This window comes from Giraffa tippelskirchi, chromosome 4 (assembly GCF_054371585.1).
Source record: "Giraffa tippelskirchi isolate mGirTip1 chromosome 4, T2T-mGirTip1v1.2.pri, whole genome shotgun sequence".
Lineage (NCBI taxonomy): Eukaryota > Metazoa > Chordata > Mammalia > Artiodactyla > Giraffidae > Giraffa > Giraffa tippelskirchi.
This window is the reverse complement of record NC_137278.1, coordinates 76,989,495-77,017,102: the sequence shown is the minus strand read 5'-3', so window position 1 is coordinate 77,017,102 and position 27,608 is coordinate 76,989,495. Positions and strand designations below refer to the sequence as shown.

Here is a 27,608-nt window from a genome sequence, read left to right as displayed (position 1 = left end):
TTTAAGAATCATTGTTTATGGAAATATATTATTAACTGAAGGGATCCCTAAATGACATTTGTCTTTGCATTTTCATCGATAAGTTATCTAGAAACAGTAGTTTTTTATTTTCAAGGATGGTATAAGAGTGAATTAACAGTGTACGTACAGTTAAATTGCTGAATCTGTCAACTGAGAGGTTACCTAGAAAGATGCAGTTTAGTTGATTTTGAAGTTTGCAGGACTCAAGTGAAGAATCAAGATCAATTCCAACATTTTTGTAACCCTTGCTGCAGAAGAGTGGGAAGAAATTCACTTGCAAGTTGAAGTTATTATTCTGTGATTGTGACAGAGCAAAAGACTGTACTGTCAGTGTGGTCTTAGCTGAGATTATAACTAGGAAATTGATAATAAATCTCTACATGTTTTTGTTTTGTGGAATCCAGTGATTCGAGGAGAGATGTTAACCCTTGTAAAAGCAGTTAATTACTGTTACTAATCATGTCCTACGGAGAAGGCAATGGCACCCCACTCCAGTACTCTTGCCTGGAGAATCCCGTGGCTGGAGGAGCCTGGTAGCCTGCAGTCCATGGGGTCGCTAAGAGTCGGACATGACTGAAAGACTTCACTTTCACTTTTCACTTGCATGCATTGGAGAAGGAAATGGCAACCCACTCCAGTGTTCTTGCCTGGAGAATCCCAGGGACGGCGGAGCCTGCTGGGTTGCCATCTATGGGGTCGCACAGAGTCGGACACGACTGAGGTGACTTAGCAATCATGTCCTAAATTCTGCCTGTTCTGTCAACAAATTCATATTCCATACCCTATTCAACATCTTAATGTTATCACAGTGTACGTACATATTTTTTAGTCATATTGTAGCCAATTTTTTTCTCTTTAATAGATATTAGCTGCTATTTGAGGAGAAGGCAATGGCACCCCACTCCAGTACTCTTGCCTGGGAAACCCCATGGACGGAGGAGCCTGGTAGGCTGCAGCCCATGGGGTCGCAAAGAGTCAGACACGACTGAGCGACTTCACTTTCACTTTTCACTTTCATGCACTGGAGAAGGAAATGGCAACCCACTCCAATATGCTTGCCTGGAGAATCTCAGAGACGAAGGAGCCTGGTGAGCTGCCGTCTATGGGGTCGCACAGAGTCGGACACGACTGAAGTGACTTAGCAGCAGCAGCAGCTGCTGCTGCTGCTATTTGAGCTTCTTTATGCTTTTGTACCAGTAGGGAACTGTCCACTGTCCCCTACCAGTTATTTCAGGACTGTAGCTAAGTTTTTAAAACATCAGTTCAGTTCAGTCACTCAGTCGTGTCTGACTCTTTGCGACCCCATGGACTTCAGCACGCCAGACTTCCCTGTCCATCACCAACTTCCGGAGCCTACTCAAACTCATGTCCATCGTATCAGTGATACCATCCAACCATCTCATCTTCTGTCGTCCCCTTCTCCTCCTGCCTCCAATCTTTCCCATCATCAGGGTCTTTTCCAATGAGTCGGTTCTTTGCAACAGGTGGCTAAAGTAAAACATAGATGTGGTTCTATCCCCATTTATGAAATATTTAGTTAATTATCAGAAGGTACTTTGTGTAAAAGTTGTAACACGTGGCTTTCACATGTTAGAAAGCTTAAACAGAACTAATTCCCACTTGGCAAGGATTTGATCACCAACCACATCTGCGCCACACCTACATGCTTATCTAGACACAGAGCTGACCGTCCTGTTCTGCAGTTTTCCTCCTACACATACAAATATGTGTGCATATTGTGAACAGATCTTTTTAAAATAAGCCAGACCCAAGGTACTTTTGAAAAAAGCCAGTTGTATTACCCAAATTTATACTTCCTCCCTTTCAAATTGCTTTTCAGATCACTCACCTTTGGAATATGTGTGAAATCCACATTGGCCTAGGTAGCTGTTTCAAGCAAGCCTGGTCATCTGTTCTTGGTCTTACAGAATTTCAGCCAAGTTACTATTTTTATGTAGATATATTATTTTGTTTGTTTTGTTTTGTTTAACATGGATGTGTAATTTTGTCTTAACCATCATTCTCAGTTTCATGGTGTTTTTCCTCCATGTCTCATTCCTAGTATATCATTCTCTTAATCCAACCTGAAAATATTTTTTCTCACTCTCTGATACATCCTCTGTATTTTTCCCTTGTCAAAGAAGGCTGTGCCAGCCTTATACGATAGCTGAAGTGACTCTGGCACTTTGAACCAAAAGGATGGTGAAATTTACTGGGTTCCCATTTTAATTCCTGGAGGTCCTAGATCTTCATGGTTAGAAGATCTAGCCATTTGTTGCTCTAAGAAGTGAATACTTTTTTTTTTTTAAATACATATCTTAAAACGTACAAATCATCATTTTCTTAAAAGCAGTATGTGATGTCTTTAATAATTGAACAATCTGTTGTTTAAATTTTCTTAATTATGTTACTTAAAAAATACTAAGTATATTGTTGTTAGTTAAGTGCATCATGCATTTTAATATTTCTGTTCTTAAATAATCTAGAAAATTTGCCTTTCTGGCTAATCTCTTCTCTCCATTTTCTTTATTTTTTTAGTTTCATGCTATGGATACATTGTATAGGCACGGCTATGATTTGAGCAGCGCAATTAGTGTCTTAGTACCACTTGGGGGACCTGTTTTATGCAGAGATGAAATGGAAGAATGGTCAGCCTCTGAAGCTAGTTTATTTGAAGAGGCACTGGAAAAATATGGCAAAGACTTCAATGACATACGTCAAGACTTTGTAAGTAGAAAATTGTGAATTAAGTAAAATATTGGAGTGGGAATATTTTATCTCTTAAAAATTTGGTAAACCTTAAACTATTCATTAGCAAGCCTGTGACTTAGTCATTTTTGTCTGCTCAATATGGATATGCAGGTCAGTATTGTGGAGAGAGAAATTGACATTTGTCCTGAGAAGTAATTGTAAGTAAGACCCAGGGTCAGGAAGCCCCAGATTCTTGTTACAAACCTTGGCAGCATGAATTCATCCTCTTCACCTCGCTCTGAGTTCCAGGTTTAATTTATGCACAGCTTTTCTAACCACTTGCACTACATACTTCTGATCTCTGCTTTTTAAGCTTGTTTTTCTCCTTTAGACCTTCGGTATTTTTCTGGTTATCTTACTAATCATTGAGCCTGAATTTGATACAGACCTCTAATACAGAAACAACCAATACCAAGCAAAGCAGGAGGATTTGCTTTTGGGTTTTCAGTCTTGACTCTTCCTGATAATGTACATGATCTTACTTGCATTTTAAATATTAGGTAATTGTGTCTACTATTGTGTACTTGCTTTGTCTTATGGAATTGCTGTTTTTAATTAAGCTTACAGTCTCTTTGAAATGGGAAAATTTCTATTTGTGAAGTTCATAAATAGCTTTCTATAGAAGTCATTTTTTTAAAATTATGAAAACAGCCTCTTTAAAATAGACAATGAAGTATATAATGTGAGTCAGTATCCTGCCTTTTATGTTGTTGCATCTTTTTAAAATTATTCTGAAGGAAAATTTTACTTATCAATATGAGTTGATATATTAAATCCCAAACATGATAATTAAAGCTGTTAGTGTCACTGGCATTTGTCTTGGCAAAACTTCACTCACACCCAGATTGTTGTATGTCATGGTTTCAATTTATAGAGTGTGCAGCTGGGAATTTAAAATGCACTGGTGGCATTTAGCTTCAGATGGCCAGAATAACACAGCAATGCAGTGTTACTAATGTAATATAGAGTAACTACACCACTAAATAGAAACCGCAAAAACAAAACCCCCTAAAGAACAAAGTCTGCCGATCTCATGAAGGAGTAGAAGATGAGAAGCACCAAAGTGAAGCTGTGTTTCCTTGCATTTGAGTGTGGCATGCTCATTTTCTGTCCTGGTAATCATTCTGAACTCAGTTCAATTCAACAAACGTTTGTTGAGTACCTGCAACACACTAGGCATGCATCAGAAATGTAATGTGGACCTTACCTCAGAGAATGATTTGTAGTTGTGATCAACAGATTGAAAGATAAGCCCCCAGGTAAAATAATAGTGTAATCATTTCTTTCAGCTGTAAGGACAAGTATTGTGGAAGTGGTGGGAAGGAAACTATTGGTTGTGCCAGTCAACTCAGGAGTCTCTTCAGGGAGTTAACTGGCATTTCAGCTGGACCCCTGATACGTAAAAGGAGAGAATAGCAGATTGACAGGTATACACTGAGGTGTGAAACGTGTAGACAGTCCTCCTGGGCACTTAATACAGGACTAGGAAATAACGCTCAACAGCAGCTTAATGAAATACACTTGGACATAGAAGCTGGCATTCATAGGAGGTAAAATAATGGTGTGAAAATGAATATAACAGCAATAATGCTGTTAGATGGGTTTTTGCTACCTTCACGACCTAATAAAATTCTTGTAAATTTGTCGCATTATATATATTAGTTTTTCTGAAGGTAGTTAGAATGCTTGTCAATGAGTCAGTCCACATTAGGATTGTTGTATTTTGGAGATTGGAATTAGCCACCAGTGTCAAAAACAGTGGGTTTCCCGGCTGACTCAGTGGTGAAGAACCTGTTGCAATGCAAGAGATGTGGGTTTGATCCCTGGGTCAGGAAGATTCCCCAGAGGAGGGCATGGCAACACACTCCAGTATTCTTGGCGAGGAAAATCCTATGGACAGAAGAGCCAGAGGGCAACGGTCCATGGGGTCTCAAAAAAGTTTGATATGACTAAGCAACTGAGCATGTCAAAAACCTTAAAGAAGATAGACCATCAGAAGCCTAACTGTTCAAAGGGTTTTTGTTTAGTGTAGTTTTGAATAGTTTTTCTTAGCTTTGGGTGTTTGTTTTTAATCATTGTAGCCTTTGCCTTACTTTTTTTTGTTGTTGAAATATAGTTGATTTACAATTTTACTTTCTGTTATATATATATATATACACACACACACAATTTAAAAATATTCTTTTCCTTTATGGTTTATCACAGAATATTTTGAATATAATTGCCTGTGCTATACAATAGAACCTTGTTTATCCATTCTGTATATAATAGTTTGCAGTTATTAATCCCATCTTGAGTGTCGTTAACTTATTATCTCTCCCCTCTACCACCCTATACTTGAAATATATAAACTTAAAGGCCATATACAACAAGCCTCCAGCTACCATCCTCATTGGTGAAAAGCAAGTATGTGAAAAGGTGTTCAACATCACTAATCATCAGGGCAGTACCAACCCAAACCACAACGAGATGTTGCCTTATATCTGTTAGCTATTATTTTTTTTAAATGAGAAATGACAGATGCTGGTAGGGATGTGGAGATGTGTTGGCATGAATTCTTCTTTAAATGTTTGGTGAAGTCATCTGGTTCTGGGCTTTTCTTTGTTGGAAGATTTTTGATTACTTGCAGTCTTCTGTTCACATTTTCTATTTCTTCATGATTCAGTCTGGCTAGGTTGTATATTTCTAGGAATTTATTCATTTTTTCCTAGATTATACAATTTGGTGACGTGTTATTGTTCATAGCAGTCGCTTAGGATCCTTTTATGTTTCTGTGATGTCATTTGTAATGTGTTTCACTTCTGATTCTGTTTATTTCAATCTTCTCTTTGTTTTTTCTTAGTCTAGCCACTGGTTTGTAGATTTTGTCTATTTTATTATTAGTATTATTTTTTTCCAAAAAACCAGCTGTTAGTTTATAGATATTTTCTGTTGTTTCTTTGTTTTTTCTTCATTTATTTCTGCTGTGATCTTCTTTTTCTGCTAATTGGAATAAATTTCTTTTCATTAATTTTTTTTTTTTATCTTTTCCTCCTCTGACTGGATAATTTCTAATGACCTGTCTTTGAGTTCACAGATTTTTCTGCTTGATCAAGTCTGTTGTTGATGATCATCATTGTATTTTTCATTTAATTCATTGTATTCTTCAGCTTTAGAATTTGTTTGGCTTTTCTCAAATGATTTCTTTCTGTTGAACTTCTTGTTTTGTTTGTACATTGTTTTCCTAATTTTATTGAATTTTCTATCGGTGTTTTTCTTACAGCTCACTCAACTTCTTTAAAACAGTTCTTCTAAATTCTTGGTCAGGGAATCCTAGATCTCTATTTCTTTGGGGTTAGTTTCTTAGAAAATTACTGTTCCTTTGGGGGTGTCATGTTACTTTAAGTGTTCATGTTTCTCATGCTGCTGCTGCTGCTAAGTTGCTTCAGTCGTGTCCGACTCTGTGCGACCCCATAGACGGCAGCCCACCAGGCTCCCCCGTCCCTGGGATTCTCCAGGCAAGAATACTGGAGTGGGTTGCCATAGTGTTAATGTCTGTGCATTTGGTTGAGCAGATACAACAGACTTTACAGACTAGTTTTAGTGTGCAGTGGGTGCAAAGGTACCAGGTGAGTGGTGTGTATTAGTTCCAGCTCCTGGGAAGGCCCATTAGTGTAGCACACATTCAGCCCCGTGAGCTGAAGTCAGAAGACTGCAGGTGTCAGTGTCAGTAAAGATTGCAGCAGCCGAGGGTGAAGGTGTCTGCAGCAGCAGAGAGGGCTGTTGGGGACCTCCCGATCTCTCTTTCTCCCACAGTGCATGTCATGGGCAAGGGGTTCCCTCTTGGTGCTAAAAGTCTGGCTTTGGAATGCCTCCGTGGTGGCAATGGTGCCTGAGGTGGGAGCATGCTTGGATCACTGGAGCTGGGGGTGGAGTGTGTGTGCTCACAAAGTGACTGAAGCATGTGATCTGGTGCATGGGATGTGAGCTCATGTGGAGGAGCCAGGGGTCTGGGGTGTGCATGTCTCCTGGGAGGGGTGCAATAACGTCTCCTTCTCTAGGAGGCCAGCAGCAGCAGTGGCTCTTGGTTATTACTTTGGTGGCAGAAGCTGCCAGTTTTCTCTGCAGAGGAGGCTGCTGAGGTTCACTCCAGCAAACACTATAGAATCCTCTAGGGTGCAAGCTGCCCTTATTCCATACTGCTGAGGGGCTGCTGAGTCCTCAGTGACCAGGACTATCAGTCTTCTCTGCAGAGCAGGCTGCTGGTGGCCGCAGTGGTATCCGCCTTGTGGCTTACGCTGACGTCCTCCACCCTTCGTTGTTCTTAGCCATTTCCAGGTGTCTGAGCTGAAGTCCTCTCCTCAGTGATCCTTTCTGTGCAGTTATTCTCCACTTTTAGCTACAGTGTGTTGTTGGAGGTTCTTATTTGACTCTTGTATTCTCCCAGGGCAAGTTTCATTTGTTGATGACTGTCTAATTATTGTACCAAGACTGGTACATCCTCCTCTCTCTTGCCAGCATCTCTCTCTCCCTGTCCATTTTGTCTAGTTTGTTGTCATAAAGTTGTTCATAATTTTATTATACTTTTAAGTTCTGTGGGATGAATTTATAATGATGTCCCCTCTCACATTGCTGATACTGGTAATTTAGCTCTTCTTGTTTCATCTTTAGTTTGGCCAGGGAGGTTATCAATTTTATTGATCTTTACAAAGAACCAGTTTTTTATTTGATTGATTTTTCTGTTTCTGTTCCATTGATTTCTGCTTTTCTGTTTATTATTTCTTTCCTTCAGGTTGCTCTGGGCTTATGTTCTTTGTGTTTTCCTAGTTTGTTTTTTTTTTTTTTTGGTAAGGTTGGAGCTTAGATCATTACTTTGAAACTTTTCTTCTAATGTAATCATTTATTAGTAATATACTTTTGGCTAACAGTGAATTCAGGTTTGACTGAGAATTGACTTCCGCTTTGTTTGAAAAACTTTGCTGTCCCTTTTGAAAAGATATTTCACTCTTTATAGAATTCATTAAAAAAATTTTTTTTTCTCTTTATGTATTCTGAAGATATCTCTTTATCTGGCTTACATAGCATCTGATGAAAAGTTCCTATGTATGTAAATGTTTCTTTTTCCTTGTGCTAAAGACTGTCTCTTCACTTTGGCTTCGTAGCAGGTTTTGCTGCTGCAGTGTGCCCTGGTAGGCTTTTCTGTATACTTACTGTCCTTGTAGTTCACTGAGTTTCCTAGAGCTGAGCTTTGCTGTCTCTGTGTTAGTTTGTATAGTTTGTATTGATCTGTCTTCTAGTACACTAATTCTTTTCTTGGCTATGTACAGTATACCGAAAAACTTGTTAAAGGAATTCTTCACATACGGTACCATATATTCCTAACATTCACATTTTATTTTTATGTTTTTTGTCTCTGTATAAATTCCCCATCTATTCATGTGTATTGTCTATCTTTACAACCAGATCCTTTAGTATATTAATATAGTCTCTTATTGACGAGGTTTGGATTTCCTTACTATTTGGCTGCCTTCAGTGTACCACTGTACTGCAAGGCCTAATATTTCATGTACCGTCTTTGAACCCCAGAGGACCCCAAAAGCTTAACTGAATTTCCCCTTTCTTGCCAGATAGGTCCCTCACCCAGCAGGAAAGGGTGAGGGACATATGGCTCATGCACCCCATATGGCTAATGCACCCAGCACCCCACCCCCAGCCTTCAACCTAATGGGTTTCATTTCCCTGCCAGCAGGCAGAATTATTGACACAAGCCAATCAGATCCTTCTGTGGGAACCTTCTTCCAGAACCAGGCATATCCCACCCTGTTGTTACATGGCACCGCATTCCACAGCCCCTGCTGGACTTTCCATTCCCGGTTGCTCCCCTTCATCTTGTACAGTGTCCTCTTCCCGTGGGCTGTGAGTCTAAGTAACTGCTGTCAATCTCATTTGTCTCTGGTGTCACGATTGTATGTCTGGCCACCTTCCACTGTTTTGAGGGTTAGGTCCCTCCCTCACTGGAAGGGTGAATGGGGGTGAACTGAACATCCACAGACTTCAAAGACTTACCTGTGCTTAATGTGGGGCCTGGGCTTCCCAGGTGGCACTAGTGGTAAAGAACCCGCCTGCCAGTGCAGGAGACATAAGAGACCTGGGTTTGATCCCTGGGTCAGGAGGATGCCCTGGAGAAAGAAATGGCAACCCACGCCAGTACTCTTGCCTGGAGAATCCCGGGGACTGAGGAGTCTGGTGGGCTACAGTCCAGAGGGTCATAAAGAGTTGGACACGACTGAGGCAACTTAGTAATGTGGGGCCTGGAAAGCAGAGAGTTTTTTTATTTTTCGGTGTGCCTGTCGCATCCTTGGCAGGCCTTGCACTGTAGAGCCTTTCTCTGCCTTTTTGCCCTTCCCCCTGTGGTAGAGTGGTGGTGGTGGTCCATGGGCTTGGGGTTTCTTCGTTGTCCCGTTCCCGCCCAGTCCTGTGCCCGTGCTTCAGCGGTGGTGCTCCCACAGAAGTTCTGCTCTTTCCCTAGCTCCCTTGTGGCAACCAGTGTCTACCTTGTGCAGGCTTTTGTTAGCAGGGGTTCTTGGATGTGAGCAAATTTCCATTCCCCCTCCACTGGCCACTACATGTTGCCTGGGATTAGGGGGTGGGACAGTTTCTAGTCCATCTCCAGTGGCAGATGCTTTGCTTTGTATGAGTGAAGGATCTGGGAAGCAAGGGGCTATCTTGGCCAGTGGCAGCAGATCACCATTGTGCACACCTACACCACCACCCGTGGGCAGCTGTCTTGCCCTGTTCCAGTTCTTTCTGCTGAATATCTGCTGGAGAAAAGGGGCTGTGTCAATTCCCTCTGTGCACTGTTATATTTAGCTTCATCTTAGGAAGTTTGATAAATTGTATGTTCAGTTTCATTTCTTCATTTTCCCTTATGGTTTCCTTTTTGATCCATGGGTTATTTAGAAGTAAGTTCCACATACTTGTAGGGTATTTTTCCCCATATATATTTTTGGTTATGAATTCCAGTTTAATTCTGTTGTTTTCTGAAAGCATACTTTGTTAAACACACACACAGACGTTACCTTTTGAAGATTTGATTAACTCTGCCTTAGTATATGGTTTGTTTGTCGTATGTAGTATATGGAGACTGCACCATGTGCTCTTGAAAAGAACAGGTATTTTGCTGTTAGGTATAATATTCTATAAATGTTACTTGGGTCAGGCTTATTAATAGTGTTGTTCAAGTCTTCTGGAGAGCTCTATTACTTTTTGAGAGTAGTATTAAAAGTCTATTGTAGATAGAGTTGTAGATTTTTCTAATTTTATTTTTTTTTAAAAATTAATTTATTTATTTTCATTGGAGGCTAAATTCTTTACAATATTGTAGTAGTTTTTGCCATGAATTGACATGAATTGTATTAGTTTTTGCTTTAAATATGTTGACTCTCTGTTGTTACGCACATACACATTTAGGATTGTTATGTTCTCGTGATGAATCGACCTTTTACTGTTTACATTATGCTTCTTTATCCCTGGGATAATATTCCTTGTGGCAAAACCTGATTTTTCTCCTATTAATATGACCATTCCAGCTTTATTGTTTACATGATATATTTTGTTTCCATCCTTTTTACTTTTGTTTATGTCCAAAGTGGGCTTTTTGTACACATAATAAGTTGAATCTTTTTTTTTTCTCAACCAATCTAACAATCTCTGCCTTTTACTTCAAGTGTTTAGACCACTTGCCTTTAATATAATTGTTAATAATATAATTAACCGTTTAAATCTATCATTTTAATGTGAGTTCCATTTGTCCCATTGTTCTTTTCCTTTTTTTAATAATTTTTTTATGACTCCCATTTTCTCTCTACTAGTGGCTTACTAATTAAACTTTTGTTTAGTGGTTTACAATATATATCTTTAATGTACCACAGTTTATACTACTTAGATTACATAGATTGTAAGAACCATGAAACAGTACACTTCCAGTTCCTCTTTCCCATTCTTGTGCTTTTGTTGTCATACATTTTATTCCATGTTCTAAGTTCCACAGTGAATTATTACTGTTTCTTGCTTTAGGCAATCAGTGATTTGTTTAAAAGAGATGAATCCCCCCAATACTTATTTACTCATTGTTACTTATTTTTTAAGAATTCACCACTTCTGACCCTCCTCGATTCTTTGTGTGATTCAAGTTTCCACCACCAGTGGGGGTTTCTCAGGTTTCCTACTCTGGCTCAGCTCTTTCTCATGAACACCTCATGGAGAGCTGTGGCAAGTGTGTTTGAATTCCTCTTCCATAGATGCTAAATGGTTGTTCTAGCCCTTTATTGACCTTTAATAATTTGGTAAGTTTTTTGTTGTTCTTACCTTTATTTTTGTTCATCACTTGTTTCTTTTATGCTCTGCCAAAGTAAAAACATTTAATGAGTCCTATCTCTCTTCACAGTGGCTTGGGAATTTAACTTACTTCAGTTGATTGTCTTGTAATCTTAGCTCTCTGATGGACTAAAGAGTTGGTATGGTTTTGAAAAAAAATTTTTGCTTTTCCCCTCATCTTTAGAGTGGGGATGACATTCTCTTGTGGATTTCTACATCCTAAACAGGACCTGAAATATGCAGCTGCTGCTAAGTCGCTTCAGTCGTGTCCGACTCTGTGCGACCCCAGAGACGGCCGCCCACCAGGCTCCCCCGTCCCTGGGATTCTCCAGGCAAGAGTACTGGAGTGGGTTGCCATTTCCTTCTCCAAGGCATGAAAGTGAAAAGTGAAAGTGAAGTCGCTCAGTCGTGTCCGACTCCTAGCGACCCCATGGACTGCAGCCCACCAGGCTCCTCCGTCCGTGGGATTTTCCAGGCATGAGGACTGGAGTGGGTTGCCATTGCCTTCTCCAGAAATATGCAGAGGAACCTGAAAAATCTTAAGTGCAAAATAGCAAAGTCCATCCCCCTTCATACAATGGAGTCCTTTGCCATAGAAACTCTTTTTCATTGAAGGGTATTTCCTGCCTATTGTATCATTTAAACTTCAGTTGCAAATAACAAAATTATAAGAGCTGTTTTAAACTGAATGGGGTTTAATTTTAGAAATTAGATACTTAAAATCACTGATAGGGTTGGAGAAGTAAGCTCAAGCTGGATCTCAGAATAATCCCACAGAAATGATCCCCAAGTTAGCTTTTACCTCTGCCCACTATGGGAATTGAGAAGCTGCTGGGTTAATGTCTGAGCCAGGGTCACACTGCTGTAGCCACGATCTTGAGATCAGGAAACCTCTGGCAGACTCGTGGGGTCTAGAACAATTCTGTGCCTCCTACTTTTGCTGCAGCAAGATGGATCCCTCTTGCTATGCACCATCCATACTGTGCCTGCTTAATTTACTTTCTGAACTTGTCTTTTACATATACATCTGACTGGCAGATATGAATCACAGGGGAGTCTTAGAAATACCATGTTTGGATTTCTAGCCTTGGTAGCATGAGAAAGTGAACTAGCAGGAAGTTGGAAAGGATACCGAGCAAGTCATAATTAGAGACAATAGAATCCATTTGAGTGAGCCAGTTTGAAGAGGAAGAAATTTATTAAAGGGTGTCAGAAAGCTAACAGACCTCCAGAAGGGCCAGGGATGCATGTTTCGATGCTTCACAGCCAGGACTTCTGAAGCCCACAGCACTACCTGACCCCACAGTGGCGACCCTCCAGCAGGAAACCCCCAGCCCCCTATCATGTCTGCTGCCTCTGCCCACCCATCTTGCTTGATTCTCTTCCACCCTGACTCTCAGTAAGTGCCATGTATCTCGGCTCTATTCTTAGAACACTACTTTTTACCGAGTTTTGTATTAGAGTACTTTTTTTTTAAATTAATTTATTTATTTTAGTTGGAGGCTAGTTACTTTACAATATTGTAGTGGTTTTGCCATACATTGACATGAATCAGCCATGGGTTTACATGTGTTCCCCATCCTGAACCCCCCTCCCACCTCCCTCCCTATCTCATCCCTCTGGGTCATCCCAGTGCACCAGCCCTGAGCACAAGTGTCTCATGCATCAAACATGGACTGGAAATCTGTTTCACATATGATAATATACATGTTTCAGTGCTATTCTCTCAGATCGTCTCACCCTCACCTTCTCCCACAGAGTCCGTAAGACTGTTCTATGCATCTGTGTCTCTTTCTGTCTTGCATATAGGGTTATCGTTACCATCTTTCAAATTCCATATATATGCATTAGTATATTGATTATAAGTGAGGGAAACTCAACCTCACCTAGTTTGGAATAAAAGATAGGTATTTTGGTTATATTAGGATTCTTAGTTGCTAAGTACACAATTCACTACATCTAATTTAAGCTGAAAGGCATATAGAATATTAAGTTCTCATGAAATCTCTGGGAAGACTAGAGACCTAGGTTTGGATGCTGCCCATGTCCTCTGCTGTTTGAAAGAAAGGTCAGCACAGATGCTGGCTACAGTCCAATGGGGTCACAAAAGAGTCAAACACAACTCAGCGACCAAACAACACCAGTTATCCCTGAATCACTAGAAAATATGGTACTGTTTCCTTAAATGAGGAGGCTTAACTTTAATGTCACAGAATCCATCTCTGATGTTTATTCCTCTTCTGGTTTTAGCCACAGCCCTGTCTTGATAATTTGTAACTTCTGCATTAAATTATAAAGGTAAAAACACACCACAACCAACAGACCTTATATAAAAATAGAAAGGGAAGTCGGTGCAGAAGGAAAATAATTACGCTGAGCAAGGAGTGAAATATAGATGTTTCTCTAGTCTTCCTTTCTCCCTTTGTGAAACGCTTTCTGATGCCTTAGGTGACATTCAAAATAGAACACCTCCACCTCCACCTCCCCTGACCGAGTTTTATATCAGAGTACTTTTGATTATAAGTAAGGGAAATTCAACCTCACCTAGTTTAGAAGAAAAGATAGATATTTTGGTTATATTAGGTTTCTTAGTTGCTAAGTACACAATTCACTAAATCTGATTTAAGCCAAAAGGCATATAGGATATTAAGTTCTCATAAAATCTCTGGGAAGACTAGAGACCTAGATTTGGGTGCTGCCCACGCCCTCTGCTATTTGAAAGAAAGGTCAACACAATATCTTAGATGATCGGAGTTCATCTAGTCTGGTGGGGTGACCCAAACCACTCCTGCAGGTTCTGAGTCCCAGATTAAAGGCAGTGTTCTGTGGAAATAAGTCATTCATAAGTCTGTGTATGGTATTGCTAGCCAATGCATTTCAGGCAAAAAAGGGAAATCATATCTAGAATAATTGTCCATTCAATAAGAACAGATAACTGCTATTCTAGGATGCTGAGAGTCTAATCTAGCTGACATGTTGCCAGGAATGGTGCCATGCTGGAGGCCCTGTGTACTTTGTTCCTTGCAGGTTAGACACTTGGAGGAATCATATCAGAATCGGTAAGAGAGGTCCCTGGGGTGGCTTCCACGTGTGTGTCTATTTTGTTTGTGTCCTTTGAGCAGTCACTGGGGGTCTAGGGAAAGAGGCTGGCTAGCAGCCATAGAGGGGATCATCTTGGCCAGCAGATGAATGAGAAACCTCCTGTGCAGAGGACCTTTGTGAGCACAGGGGCTCAAATATCCTCACAGCCAGACCCCCTCCAGGTGTCTGTCCCACAGATCTCTTTTCTAAGCCTCATCGCAGCTAGTCCTCTAATCTGATTCCTTTCAAGTCCCTGATCATTGTGTCAAAGAAATGACCATTGTCCACAGGTGGATGTAGATTAGTACCTCTGGTCATCTCTCTTGCAATTCAAAGTACAACATCAGATGTCCACTCTAATGATCTGCCCTCCACAAGGGTCTCCCCTCTTCACTGTGCTTCAGTCACTCCTGCCTGGGGCTGAAATGCTACAGAGTCTAATTCCAGTTGGTGCTGGCATCATGCGGAGCCATCTGTTGCATTTGGATTTTTTCCTCTTCAGTTGGCATATCGTAGGGAACTCCCATGAAGCCAGAGTGAGGGTTGAGGGAGAGATGATACTCCATCAGGAGTAGACACGGACATGACCTACACTTCTTGATGAGAGTGTGGTGGTGCTGAGCAAAGCTGATTAGGACTTTATGACTTAGATAAAATCTGGCTCATGAGGAAGCTTGGGTTACATGGTCACTTGGTTTTCTTTTTTCAGGCTACCAGATAAACTGCATGCCAGGGGCTGTTTCCCAAAAGAATAATTAGGAGATAAGAAGTCTTGCTTTGCTTAAAACCCTAGGAGACTATGCCTAGGGTTTTGCTGTAGTCAGCTCCTTAACACTGCCCCTCAGACCCTTTCAGCTCCATTAGATTGCTTTGTGTTAAATTGGAGAAAATTATATTTGCTTTAACTGCAATTGAAATGCCAGCTGTGCCAATCTGTTCATGTAAGGAGACCACATTTGTTGAAGGCACCACCCAATTAAACTTAAAAATAATTTCATTTTTCTAAACTCCATTTATTTTTCTCTTCAGGCCAAACATGTGAGTTAAATATGGAGGTGATAGAAATGTCATGAATGGCGTTCATGTAGGTCACAAACAGACCCCTAGCTGCACTGGAGTCTGGGAAGAACTGTTTAAAGCCAGTGGTACATTAGGGCAAGCTCGATGAGAGTCAGAGGGTGCTGACTCACCCATCAGTAAATCTGCCTCAACAGCTAACAATTGAATGTTATCATTCTGTTTGAAGTGCCCTGATTGGCTTCTTGAATGAATAACAGATCTCCCTTTACAGAGGGACATACTAAATAGTTTCTTCCATCTTGGGTCTCATAAGTAGAAGCTCATTTGGCCATTTTTGAATAATTATGGAAGATAGCAGACAAGCTTCCTACTTTTCTGATATGTACCACACTTGGCTGTGCTCTTTTTCGGAGACTTAGGTTTTCATTTTGTTTACAACAAAATAGATTCAAGTAGAGCAGTTTTTGAAAAGATGAGAAGTACTACGCTACAGACCAATGACTCCTAGCTGTGGATGTCATCTTTGGAAGTTAAAGAACTCAGGCCAGACTCCAAAATACTATTTCTAAAAATTATACTTCAACCCTACCCATAGCCCGAGAAAAACTGAATAAGTCATGAAATGTTATCAGTCATAAGGTTTATAATTTTAAACAAAATGGGGGCTGAGAAATGTGTTGTGTCATCATCTCTAGCTGAATAGAACTTGTTTGGGGGCTCTTTGTTCAGAATTAATTTCAGTTTTCTCAAACATTTCTACTAGAATGCATTTCCCATGTAGGTTATTGCCTCATTATTTTTTAAGAAGTGGTTTTAAAGGAAAATGATTCCTACAGTAGCTTGTTTTCATTATCATGTTACATATTTTTTCAGCTCCCTTGGAAATCATTGACTAGCATCATTGAATATTATTACATGTGGAAAACTACTGACAGATATGTGCAGCAGGTAATTTTTTCATGTTGCTACCAATATAGTTGCATTAAAATGAACTATTTACACATTAATTCTTAGCAATATAGTTTTAAATTTGTATTGTTTGCTTTATCTTTTCTAGGCCACTATAAACTATGTAATTTCATATCTTTAGCATATCATTTTAAGATTTTAGTCTCAATATTTTCTTCACTTCTGATTCCATTATGATAAATATTTTGAAAAGATAGCAGGGAAAGATCCACCAGAGAGGCATTATTTTCCTTGCATGTGCCTGGTGCTTCATCTCTTTGTCAGTATAGTTGACGGAAATGACTGCAGATGTATGAAAGTTCTTCTGAAGGCTCCTGGACATTTGTGTGATTATAACCCCAAGTGTTTGACCTTAAGTGTAGTAGTTAGTCTTTACTAGTTTAATGTCTTTACTATTTAAAGTTTACTGTACATAAATACAGAACTTTTCCCCAAAAATTATCTCTAAAAGCAGAGATTAACTTATTTTTTAAATCTTCCCCAAATGTCCCAAATTGAGGTAATTCTCTCAATTACTACTTTTGGAAGAAAGGTATATTTTCCTCAGGTGATCTAGTATATTATATTCTTCTAGATACATGTCAGAACTGGTAGAGACAGAGGGGCAAATAGATTTAACAGGCATTTTTTCCCCTAAGTATATGATCACCCAGTGGCAAGTGTTAGATGCTATAAAAATACAGTTTAAAGGATCACTAAAAAAATTACCCTAGTGAGTTGTTGAGGTCGTGAATAGTGGATAGATACCCATGGCTTGTTGAAAAATGTCCAGTGTCGTCATCATATATAATTCAGAAAGTGCTTATTTCAAACTAGCATCCAAAACCAAGTAAGATGGTTCTTTAGAACATTTGTCTGCCGTCTTCTCATCTGTTGTTGACTTTCCAAATAAAGTTTGCATGCACGCCCCCCACCCCCCACCCCACCCCCAGGATCTACTTAGGTAGATGTGAAGATCATGAGCTCTGGAAATCTGTGTTATTCAAAATGGAAAGAGTTTCTAGAGATAGTGGCAATGATGGCATCAAGGATGATTGAAACGTGTTCGAATTAAATTATTTCCAAAAATTTCAACTCCTTGTTTAAAAGTTTTAAGCTGTCTCCTTAAATTTTTTTATTTCCTTCTCATTGAGAAAATGGACGCTTCCCTTGTATTCTGATTTGTCGTAATTTTGAATATCCAACATACATTATTTTCTTTCTCTATTTGCATTTACTGTTGTATTGTTCAGTCTCTGGCTTTGATTATATAATCTTTTCACCATGCCTTTCCCTGAATTTGGCTCCTAATTGGTTCCTAAAAATCTGACATGAGTTCAATCAAGCTTTAAAGTTTACTGCTTATCTCCCAAGATTTGAGGGTAAATGCGTATTTAATTGGACTTAGTACTGTCTCTTTCTTTTGCATAGCCTTTGGAAACTAATCATCTCTGAGTAATTTTCTAAAAGCAAAGATCATTGTTTGTTTTTTATCCCTTCCAGAAAGGCAAAAAAGAAATAAAATAGAAACTAAATGGAAAAGTAAAAATGATTACTTGTAAGTTTGATTTATCTGCTCTTGGAGGAATGGGAAATGGAGTTGCTCATTGCTTTATTTTCTTGTGAATTTTTTAAGACAGATGAAGTGGTAATAATTATTTTGACATTGTGTGTAAAATATTTCATCTATCTTTTCAATTAGAAACGTCTAAAGGCAGCAGAAGCTGAGAGTAAACTGAAACAAGTGTATATCCCAACTTAGTAAGTAATGGAAATCTTATAAAATATTTGCCATGGTATTAATTCTATCCAAAACAAAATATTTACATTTTTGTCATCTTTAGCCAGATTTGAATTTCTTTGTGTATCTTACTTTCTTCCACTACAAAGCACAATTTGCTTTCCATTATAATGCCACTGCGGTGATTTTATTTTAGAAAGAAAAATGGCTAGTGGGGGAAACCCCAGGTTGACTAACAAAAGGACCAGAGCAAAAATGCCATCAAAGCTTCAAGGAAAGTATTAGAAAACTAACCTCTGAAAATATTATTTGAAGCAAATGTGTTTCAGAAAGCTAGCAATTTTTGAGACTTCTGTATTGTATAGTGTATTTTATTTGGGTAATGTGCATTACCCTTTTGAGGTATGTTTTTATTTTATGGAGGATTTTACATTGTTTGTTTGGGGAAAGTGTTAGGGAACGTAATTAGAACCAAACTTTGTAAATATTGGATAAATAATGAATAGGTCTTGATTGTTTCAGATGCCTAGCATTCTATCATTATCCTCTGGGTTTAGGAATTATTGTATATTAAAGTGAATGCCAGTTTTCATTTGCTACATTTTAAATGAATTATCTTTTTTTTTTTTTTTTTTTTTTTGAGGTCATAAGTTTGACAGTTTAGTGCTATCCTAGGTTCTTTGGGGATTAAAATGAAATTCACTACAAAATTCTATGTACTGATTCAAACCTTTTCACTCTTTGAGTTCAGAACAGTTATTGTATACCTAGCCTTTTCTTTACTGAATTTCAATACATTAATACATATTTTAATACACAAGAGGCCTCATAGACAATGAATTGTTATATTTCTTATTAGTCTTTTATCTCAAGGTAGATAACGTGTAATTTATAAGGCCCGTAATTTTTATTCAGAACTATAATGTCCTTTCTGCAGAGTGGTTTCTAATATTTTAGAAAATTATATGTTTTATTTGACTAATCTATAGAAGAACAACTCCCCAAAGAAAACAGTGTTGTGTTTCATGTGTCTTAGATTTTCAAAAGCAAGCATACCAACATTCCTATACTTTGCAGTGCTGTCACATTAAAGGAAAAGTAACTAGTATTCACCAAATACCACAGATAATTGTTTCTGTTCGGTTTTGCATTGACTTTGGAGTCTTAATCTAAGTCGAAGACTAGTCTGTGGGTCAAATCTCACCTGCCACCAGTTTTTGTAAATAAAGTGTTTACAGAACAGCCATGTTCTGGAAATCATGTATGTAAATAGAAGTTATGAATCTGTATTGTTGAGTTGGATAAGAATCTGAGTTCTTTGAACAATTTCCCAATTAACTCTGAAATATTATTTTAAAACAGATTGTAGATTAAGTTGGTTTTTTGACTATACCACATGGCTTGTCACACACCAGAGATTGAACATGAGTCCACACGCACAGTGGTGAAAGCACTGAGTCCTAAACACAGGACTGAGAATGATTTTTTACTCCTATTTGTTTGAACCTGAGAGTCTCCTATATGCGAAGCACTCTGTTCAGTACTAGAGGTAGATCAGTTAAGAAGACAGGTGGTCTTCTGGAGCCTGCATTCTAGTGTGGGGGAGACAGAGGCCAAACAGCTAGTCACCCAGTGTGATGAGTACTGTGATTCAGAAGAAGAGCTTGTGTGAGAGTTTATCTTGGGGACCACACTCAGGTGATGCTGTCAGGGAAGATTCCTTGTGGAGGTGAGTTTGAGTGAACTCTAGGCAAGGGAGTAACTGGGTGATGGGGGCTTTCTAGGCTGATGGACTCATGAGATGGGAAGGGGCAGAACATAGTTAAGGAGCAGAGAGAAAGGCAGTGTGGCTGATATGAAGAGAGTGGTGAGCCATGAGAGGCCAGTATGGTGGGCAGGGGCCAGGGGTTAGCCCTCTGATGAACACTGGAATTGGATTTGAAACCAGGAAGTGTCATGATCAGATTTGTATGGGCTTTAAGATGACTGGCTGTATTTTGGAAAATGGTTTGGGGAGTCAGGGGAGTGGCTGTAAGGACACCAATTATGAAGTTCTTGGAGAAGAAAGATGATAACAACTTGACCTAGACCTGTGGCCTGGATAGTGCATGCTACTTGGAGGTGATTGACTTGTATGGAGGGGTAGAGGGGAGATGTTGAATCCGAGATTTCTGGCTAGTTTAATTAGGTGGATTGCTGTGCTGTTCACCATGATGAGAAGCTGCAGCAGAGAACCAGGTTGGGTCATTTTGAGTTTTCTTTCTTCAAAAAGAGGTGTTGAGTATGTTGTCAGATATATTGTTCTTAAACTCAGAAGAAAGTTCTGGGCTAGAGGTCCAAATTTGAGCTTCATCTGCATATAATATTGTTCTTGAAACTACAGATTTCTTAGAGTAATATGAAATTAAAGCCTTGGACCAAACTTGAGGAAATCTAGTATTTCTATATCAAATAGAGTATGATAGCTGAAAAAAGAATAGCCAGGTGAGTGCATTATCACACAGCCCGAGAGAGGAGTGTCTTTCAGGGAGGGAAAGAAGTTAACAGTGTCAAATGCTAATGAAAAATAGCCAGGGAACGTAGCAACATGGAGGTGGTTGGTGAGAGTGAAGATTGACAGCTCTCAAGAAAATTGGCTGAAAAGGCAAATTCCTGGTGTTGAGGGTTGAGTCTGGATAGAGTAATGGAGTTTTTTTTTTTAATAGGAGAGATATGTTTCCATGGTAAATTTGGGTCCAGGAAAGAGAATCAAGTGTACAAAGTTCTCAAGAGGGCAGAAGGGCTGGAGTCTGGAGCACAGAGGAGGGGAGGCAGGATTTGGGCATTAGCTAAAGGAAGGGCAGCTTCATATAATGCAGCTTTTAAAACTTTATTAAAATCGTCATATTAACATCAACCATTTGTCCCCTGAGAATTAATCTATAGGTTCTTGGTTTTGAAAAGCATATGTGTGGTGGTTCACCTGTCTGTATTCCACATTTGCATACTCATTTTCCTTTTGTGATTATTATAATTAACGTCAGTGGTTTATTCAGCCACATAACTTTCTAGATTCATTTGAACAACTGAAGTTGTGTTTACTCTCTTGCTTTTTTCAGGCTGCTCAACTGTAAATTTGTATTAGCTCTCTTTTAACACATATATATTTGGCCCTGTGTTAAATGTCAGATATTTTCATATTTGGAGAAAATCTTCTGAAATTGACATTATCAACCATTTGACTTAAAGGGGTATCATTTCTGTCTATGTATAGTAGATTTTTACATACCCTTGGAAATCTTAGTCATTCTGAATCACCGCTTTTAATTTTGTATGTTTCCAACTGTAAACTGTAAGAAGAGAAATACTTTTTGTCTGGTTTAAAATGTGTTTTTAAAACCAATTTGTCTTCAGAATACATTGCTGGCACAGATAAGTGTAAATAATAGCCCTGTTTATAGAATAGGGCTTTCAGTGCACACAGAGGTTAGATGGTTTCTTCTGGAGGGTGGTGATAGGGTGTCACCTAAGAGTTACAGCATCACTGGCAGAAAGAAATCTTAATTTGTCATCAGGTCAAGCTTACATATTAGGCTTTCACTGGTAAATGTAAGTGTGGAAATGAGAAAGAGCAAAAAGGAAAGTCATGAGTCTACTCTCTGCTGAAACTTCAAATGTCTTTCTTAATAGTTGTGAACTCTCTTTACTTCACTGGCCATAGGAATATGTATGGTCTACATATAGTCATTCAGCATTGATTACTAACAAATAATTTACTAATTTATTTTGTTTATTTTCTGCCCGGCATATAGATATGAACACTTCTCTAGAATGAAAGTTCCTTGATGTCAGCACTTTTCTTTACTGGACCCTGAATAAATATATGTTAGATGAATTAAGAGTGTACTTGAGGACATACTGTGTACACCTAAGTGTACAGTGTTCTTGGGCGTGACTGTTAAGCAGGGCAGTTAGGCTACCCCAGATGGGAAAAGTGAGCTGTGCTGGCACAGTAAATACCAAGACAGTCCAGGCTACATGATTCTGAGGAATTATGGCCTCTGGAAATCTGATAGATACTACCTTTTTCCTCTTAAAAAGAAATGCCTTGGATACATTTATTGATTTTTCTAATTTCAAGTGCTCTGTAATCATCTTCATAAAAGTTCAAGCATAATAGAAATGATGAGTGGTCAGTCTCCTGCAATGCTTTTACCTCTCCCGATAAGCCCAGCTGATATCCACGGTGTCACTGTTGACATGCAGCTTTTGTGCAGTTCCCTTGAAAGCTAATGCATAGGGTCAGCAGCTGTCACTCTAGCAGCAGGAATGGGCGGTGGTTTTCCCTAAACACAGCACACTGCTTAAGTTATTTAATCCAGAAATTATTTTGTCATGATAAATAATAAAATTTAATAACTTGCATCTTCCAAAATTTCAGACAGTATCCTAAGGAATTTGTGTCTGGGTGAGGAAGAGATATGACTCTACTTATTTTGTGAGTGTCACGCTTACAAGATTGGTTTTTACATAGCCTTGGTTTGTAAAGGTAAATGCTGCTACTGCTAAGTCGCCTCAGTCGTGTCCGACTCTGTGCGACCCCGTGGACGGCAGCTCACCAGGCTCCGCCGTCCCTAGGATTCTCCAGGCAAGAACACTGGAGTGGGTTGCCATTTCCCTCTCCAGTGCATGAAAGGGAAAAGGGAAAGCGAAGTTGCTCAGTCGTGTCCGACTCGTAGCGACCCCATGGACTGCAGCCCACCAGGCTCCTCCATCCATGGGATTTTCCAGGCAAGAGTACTGGAGTGGGATGCCATTGCCTTCTCCGTGAAAGATAAATGGTTTGGGTTCATTTAAACACCTTACTTTTATTTCTTCTTTACCAAACATTCAAATGTTTATGTGTGGTTAAGATAAATCAGTAATGAAATGTAGAGCCTTTTGCCTTGTTACACACGTCATTTTTATCACTTCACTTTATATTTCATATTTCAAGCAGCAAACCAAATCCCAACCAAATATCCACCAGCAATGGCAAACCTGGTGCTGTGAATGGAGCCGTGGGAACCACATTCCAGCCGCAAAACCCTCTCCTTGGGCGAGCCTGTGAGAGCTGCTACGGTGCGTTTTCTCCAGCAGGGCTTCTTCCCCATGCCACCCTCTACCCATCCAGGGACTGTGCTGGCAGTATCCGGTGGGAGGTGTGGGAGTCAGCTCTTCATGGAGAGCAGGATAACGTAGCCTCAGAGTGAATAGATGCCCATCCTTGTCTTCTGCTTGGACGCTCAATTTAGGTGTTAGGTTCCTTTGATTTGCTTCTGTGGTGTCCTGGGTTTGTTGAGTAATCCACAGCAGTGCGTGCTAAGCTGCATTCAGAGCCATTACTAGCTTTGTGGAAACCATGGTCCCGTGAAATATACCAGTATATCTTTTGGTGTTTCTCAGTATATTTTGACAAATTAAAGGCTCCACATAACTTTGTAGGACGGACTTACTGCTAGAAACTGCTATTTATAGTCCTCAGACCAGTTCCCTTAGAGCACTGGCTTGGGAGATGCTGTTTTATGATAACCTTGGTCTCAGGGCCTCAGTGTATTTATCAGTATTTATCCTTATTTAAAAAAACTACCTGATGCCGGCAGCATTATATTTGCCTTGGATGTTAAATTGAGTTGGTGAGGTTAACTGTTAGGTAGTCGATACTTTTTCTCTGTTGTTTTTTTTTTTTTGGCTGCACCTCTCTGCATGTGGAATCTTAGTTCCCTGACCAGGGGTTGAAGCCATGTCCTCTGCAGTAGTAATGCTGAGTCTTAACCACTGGACTGCTATGGAGGTCCCAAATACATTTTTTATATTTCTTTAAAACCTCAAACAACAATATAGTCTCTTAAACAGGGCTTTGGTGACACAATCATCCATATGTCCTTCTAGTCAGAGCAGCCTGGTGTGGAAGAGGGAAGGACACCAGTGTTGACTAAAAAAAATCTACTTGGTGCCCAGTTTTTGTCTCTCAGCAGCTCCCTGGGAAGGGAGTTAGCCCACTGCACTGAGGACACAGGGATGAGGGACATTTTTGACTCTGCTCCATACCAGGCTCCAGCATTAGAAAAGGCTTTTAAAGCCAAATCATGTAATTATCTTTCCTACAACCAAGGAAGGTGTGAGCCGGACAGATTGCTGTCTTCATAGAAATAGCACATGCCTAACCATTTTCTGTACCATGAGAGCGCAAGGGGAAACACTTTGTGGAAAATTAGATTCTTTTGGTCAAAATTTTACATGGATTGCATAGCTGTTTTTGCATTGGGGAAAATCTTAGATTTTGAACCTCATTTATATTTAAATGAAAGTAGAAAGACTCCTAAAGAAATGCTAGTGGCTTAATGTGTCTTGTTTTTGCATTACACACCCCTTTCATCTTATATGTAGTCTCACATATCCCTTTAAATAATTATTCCACCATTTTTACATGTGCATGACAAAAAAGCAGTTTTAATTTTATAATCTTTGAGGTCCATGTATTAAATTATCTATTATAAATTATATTTTAATATAATATACATATCAAATTTATCTTTATAGAAAGAATTTGATGTTTTCTACTTGTCAGTCTTTAATTGAATTTGAGTTAATTGTGTAAAGAGAAAGGCATTTGTTGACATATTAAAATGACATGTCATGATTAATTTGGATAAAAATACATATTTAAATACAAGTGAAATTTTATATTCAGAATCCAAAATAAGTCCATGCCTAATATTTAGGATTCTTAAAATTTGTGTTTTAAGACTTGACTTATTTGACTATTTGGTTTTTAAATTACAAGAGGGAACGTTTTTAGGTTACTGTTTGCCAGGAGTCCCCCCATAATAACACATGATGGGGTTCATAAGAAGTAGCATGACTATAGTGATCACTATATCTTCCCGTTTTGACGTTGTCTTCTGAAGTGTTAGTTGATACCCTGATGTGCTGTTTGAACATGTTAACCTGATGAAGGCAATGTTGCAGGTCAAGGGCAAAATATTCCTAGGCAAACTTAGAGAATTACAGTAACTTTTATGTACCTCGTTAACTACACCATCAGTGTTTTCTGTCTTAAACTTCAGATCCATTGTGGGAATACTTAAATTGTTATATGGCAGTAATTTAAACTTCAGAGCAAAACAACACAGGTCTGTAGTGTTCGGCCCAGGAATAAATCAGCTGAGCTCTCAGGCCTTAAGTGTGCTATGATCTCTGCTGCACATGCTCACTTGATAGGGACTTACAGTCTTGAAATGGATTCTGTTTCTAAAGAGAGAAAAAGTGAAATAATTGTTTTATCTATTGATTAAAATAAAGGAATGAAAAACAGATAACCTATTTCTGTCCAAACTTCTACCTTTATCTGTGTGAGTCCCTCTAAGCACCTGAACCCTGAGCTAGTTTCTGAACCATAGATTTGGAAACCAGGATTTAGTTTAATACCTTCCTGATAACTTATCTCCAGAAATGTACACAATAGAGGATGTTGGTAATGAACCAACAAAAATTCCTTCAGCAGCATAATGTGTGATAGAGGGCACTTAATAAGGGCCATAGGCATTTGATATATAGAGAAATAAATGGCTGAATGAATTCTGACTTGAAAAATACATGCATGTATCAGACATTCCTGTTTGCTGGGTAAACTGGAAGAAGAAAAATGAGATTGTAAACTAAAGATGGCTTTGGACTATTTTTGAAATATTTGTCTGTATATGTATTGCTGTTACAAGTTATATCACGTTCTTATTTTACTTATTTTTTCCTCTGTCTTTAGCTACACAGTCTCATCAGTGGTATTCTTGGGGCCCACCTAATATGCAGTGTAGGTTATGTGCAACCTGTTGGCTCTATTGGAAAAAATACGGAGGCCTGAAGATGCCCACCCAGTCGGAAGAGGAGAAGTTACCTCCTAGCCCAGCTACCGAGGTACACAAACAGTGGTCTTTTTAGTGCTGAGAAATGCCGTGTTTTTCAGCACCTGAATCACTCCTCGCAAACAGAAGTAGAGTATAGGAAAACTTAAAAATAAACAAGCTATTATAGCTAAGCATAGTACTGAAATGTTTAGGGTAGGTGTGGAGAGAGGGGCAGGGACAAATCCAGTTTTTTCAGGTATTCAAAATATTGGTCTTGAGAGATTACTCAGACAGAAGAAGAACAATGTGTGTGGGAGGTGTTAGCATGAGAAGAGAGCCTACAAGTTAAATATTGGTTTTAATGGCTTTTTTGGAAATAGTTTGCAACCTTTAGCATGTTGAAAATATGCTTAATTGCATAAAGTAATAAATACAAATTGAGCATTCTTCCTGTTCCTGAGCTATCATAGGTAAAACAGGAAAGCATGGACTCAATCTTGGGGTGAACAACAGTTTAAATATGATTTGGTAAAATTCTCATAGATGGCAGATAATAGGTATTTACCTATTGAGAACTAGCAAGATTTAAGGACCCTCACTTCAATATTTGGGACTTCCCTGATGGTAAAGAATCCACTGTAATGCAGGAGACCTGGGTTCAGTTCCTGGTCAGGAAGATCCCCTGGAGAAGGGAATGGCTACCCACTCCAATATTCTTGCCTGGAGCATTCCATGGCCAGAGGAGCCTGGTGGGCTAGTCCATGGGGTCACAAGGAGTTGGACACAACCGAGCAACTAACACACACTTCAATATTAAAATAATAATAATATTACTCCTGGCAACTTTTCACTGTTGTGAATATGATTTGGGGTTGCTAAGGTAAGTTTAGGAGGAAAAAGTATAGGATCACAGACACCCCACTTCCACCCAGTTTCCTTCTCTAGTCCCCACCTCCTACTCCAAAGTACACACTTTAAAATTCTCTCCTCCTGTATTAAGTCATATATTCTTCAGTGAAAGACGTAAAACTTGCCCTTTTCTTTGAGCAGAGTGCAAGCAGTATCTATGTGACACATTCTGGTCTTCACGTTTGTTGGTGTCTGATTTACAGGACCCACGAGTTAGAAGTCATATGTCTCGCCAGGCCATGCAGGGGATGCCAGTCCGAAACACTGGGAGCCCAAAGTCTGCAGTGAAGACCCGTCAAGCTTTCTTCCTTCACACTACATATTTCACAAAATTTGCTCGGCAGGTCTGCAAAAATACCCTCCGGCTGCGGCAGGCAGCAAGACGGCCGTTTGTTCCTATTAATTATGCTGCCATTAGGGCAGAATGTAAGATGCTTTTAAATTCTTAACCTTATATGTTGTGCTTCTGACCATCTTCTCTCTTCCCTCTCTCTTTGTTTTTATTTTTGTTTGCAATAAACATAAGTTCTTGTGTGCAGCCTTTTATTTGGTTTATTTTTTTTTAACATTGTTTTGTCTGCTGCCATTTGTATCACGCCAACCTGAAAAGGAAACATTGAAACTTCTGCAGTCTTTGTGAGAAAGTAGTGCTCTGCAAAAGATAGGTGGGAGGTGATCCTACCCAGTGGGGTTTTGTGATGGAGTTGCCTAAAAGCTCTTATTGGGGAAGTACCTTTACCCCTAAGGTAGAATAAAGCTTGCCAATTTACACTAATGAGAAATCGTACATCTTTGTAAACGTCTCGGTTTCCCACAAACCCTTTACAGTTATATAATATTCTGGAAATTCAGTGTTTCATAACAAATTAGAAGATTTAACAAGCTATAAATGAATTTTAAAGTCTTTTGGGTGAATT

The 27,608-nt window shown here is 39.2% G+C and overlaps 1 protein-coding gene across 26 annotated transcripts in view; it reads left to right on the top strand.

Annotated features, from left to right (window-relative positions):
* The window catches only part of MTA3 (metastasis associated 1 family member 3), a 240,468-nt gene that overhangs the window by 156,033 nt on the left and 56,827 nt on the right, over window positions 1–27,608 (top strand). For 8 of the 26 annotated variants that reach the window (XR_014082484.1, XR_014082480.1, XR_014082490.1 and 5 more), the window contains 6 exons: window positions 2,560–2,748; window positions 16,102–16,176; window positions 17,879–17,937; window positions 22,896–23,017; window positions 25,701–25,852; window positions 26,895–27,117. Coding sequence is in view for 9 of the 26 variants with exons in the window: in XM_081591973.1 (XP_081448099.1) it covers window positions 2,560–2,748; window positions 16,102–16,176; window positions 17,879–17,937; window positions 22,896–23,017; window positions 25,701–25,852; window positions 26,895–27,117 (820 nt within the window). In the remaining 17 variants the exon portion in view is untranslated. Of the gene's footprint in view, window positions 1–2,559; window positions 2,749–16,101; window positions 16,177–17,878; window positions 17,938–22,892; window positions 23,018–25,700; window positions 25,853–26,894; window positions 27,230–27,608 lie in introns of those variants that run through there. The other 18 variants (XR_014082483.1, XR_014082479.1, XR_014082486.1 and 15 more) reach the window with 6 other exon arrangements.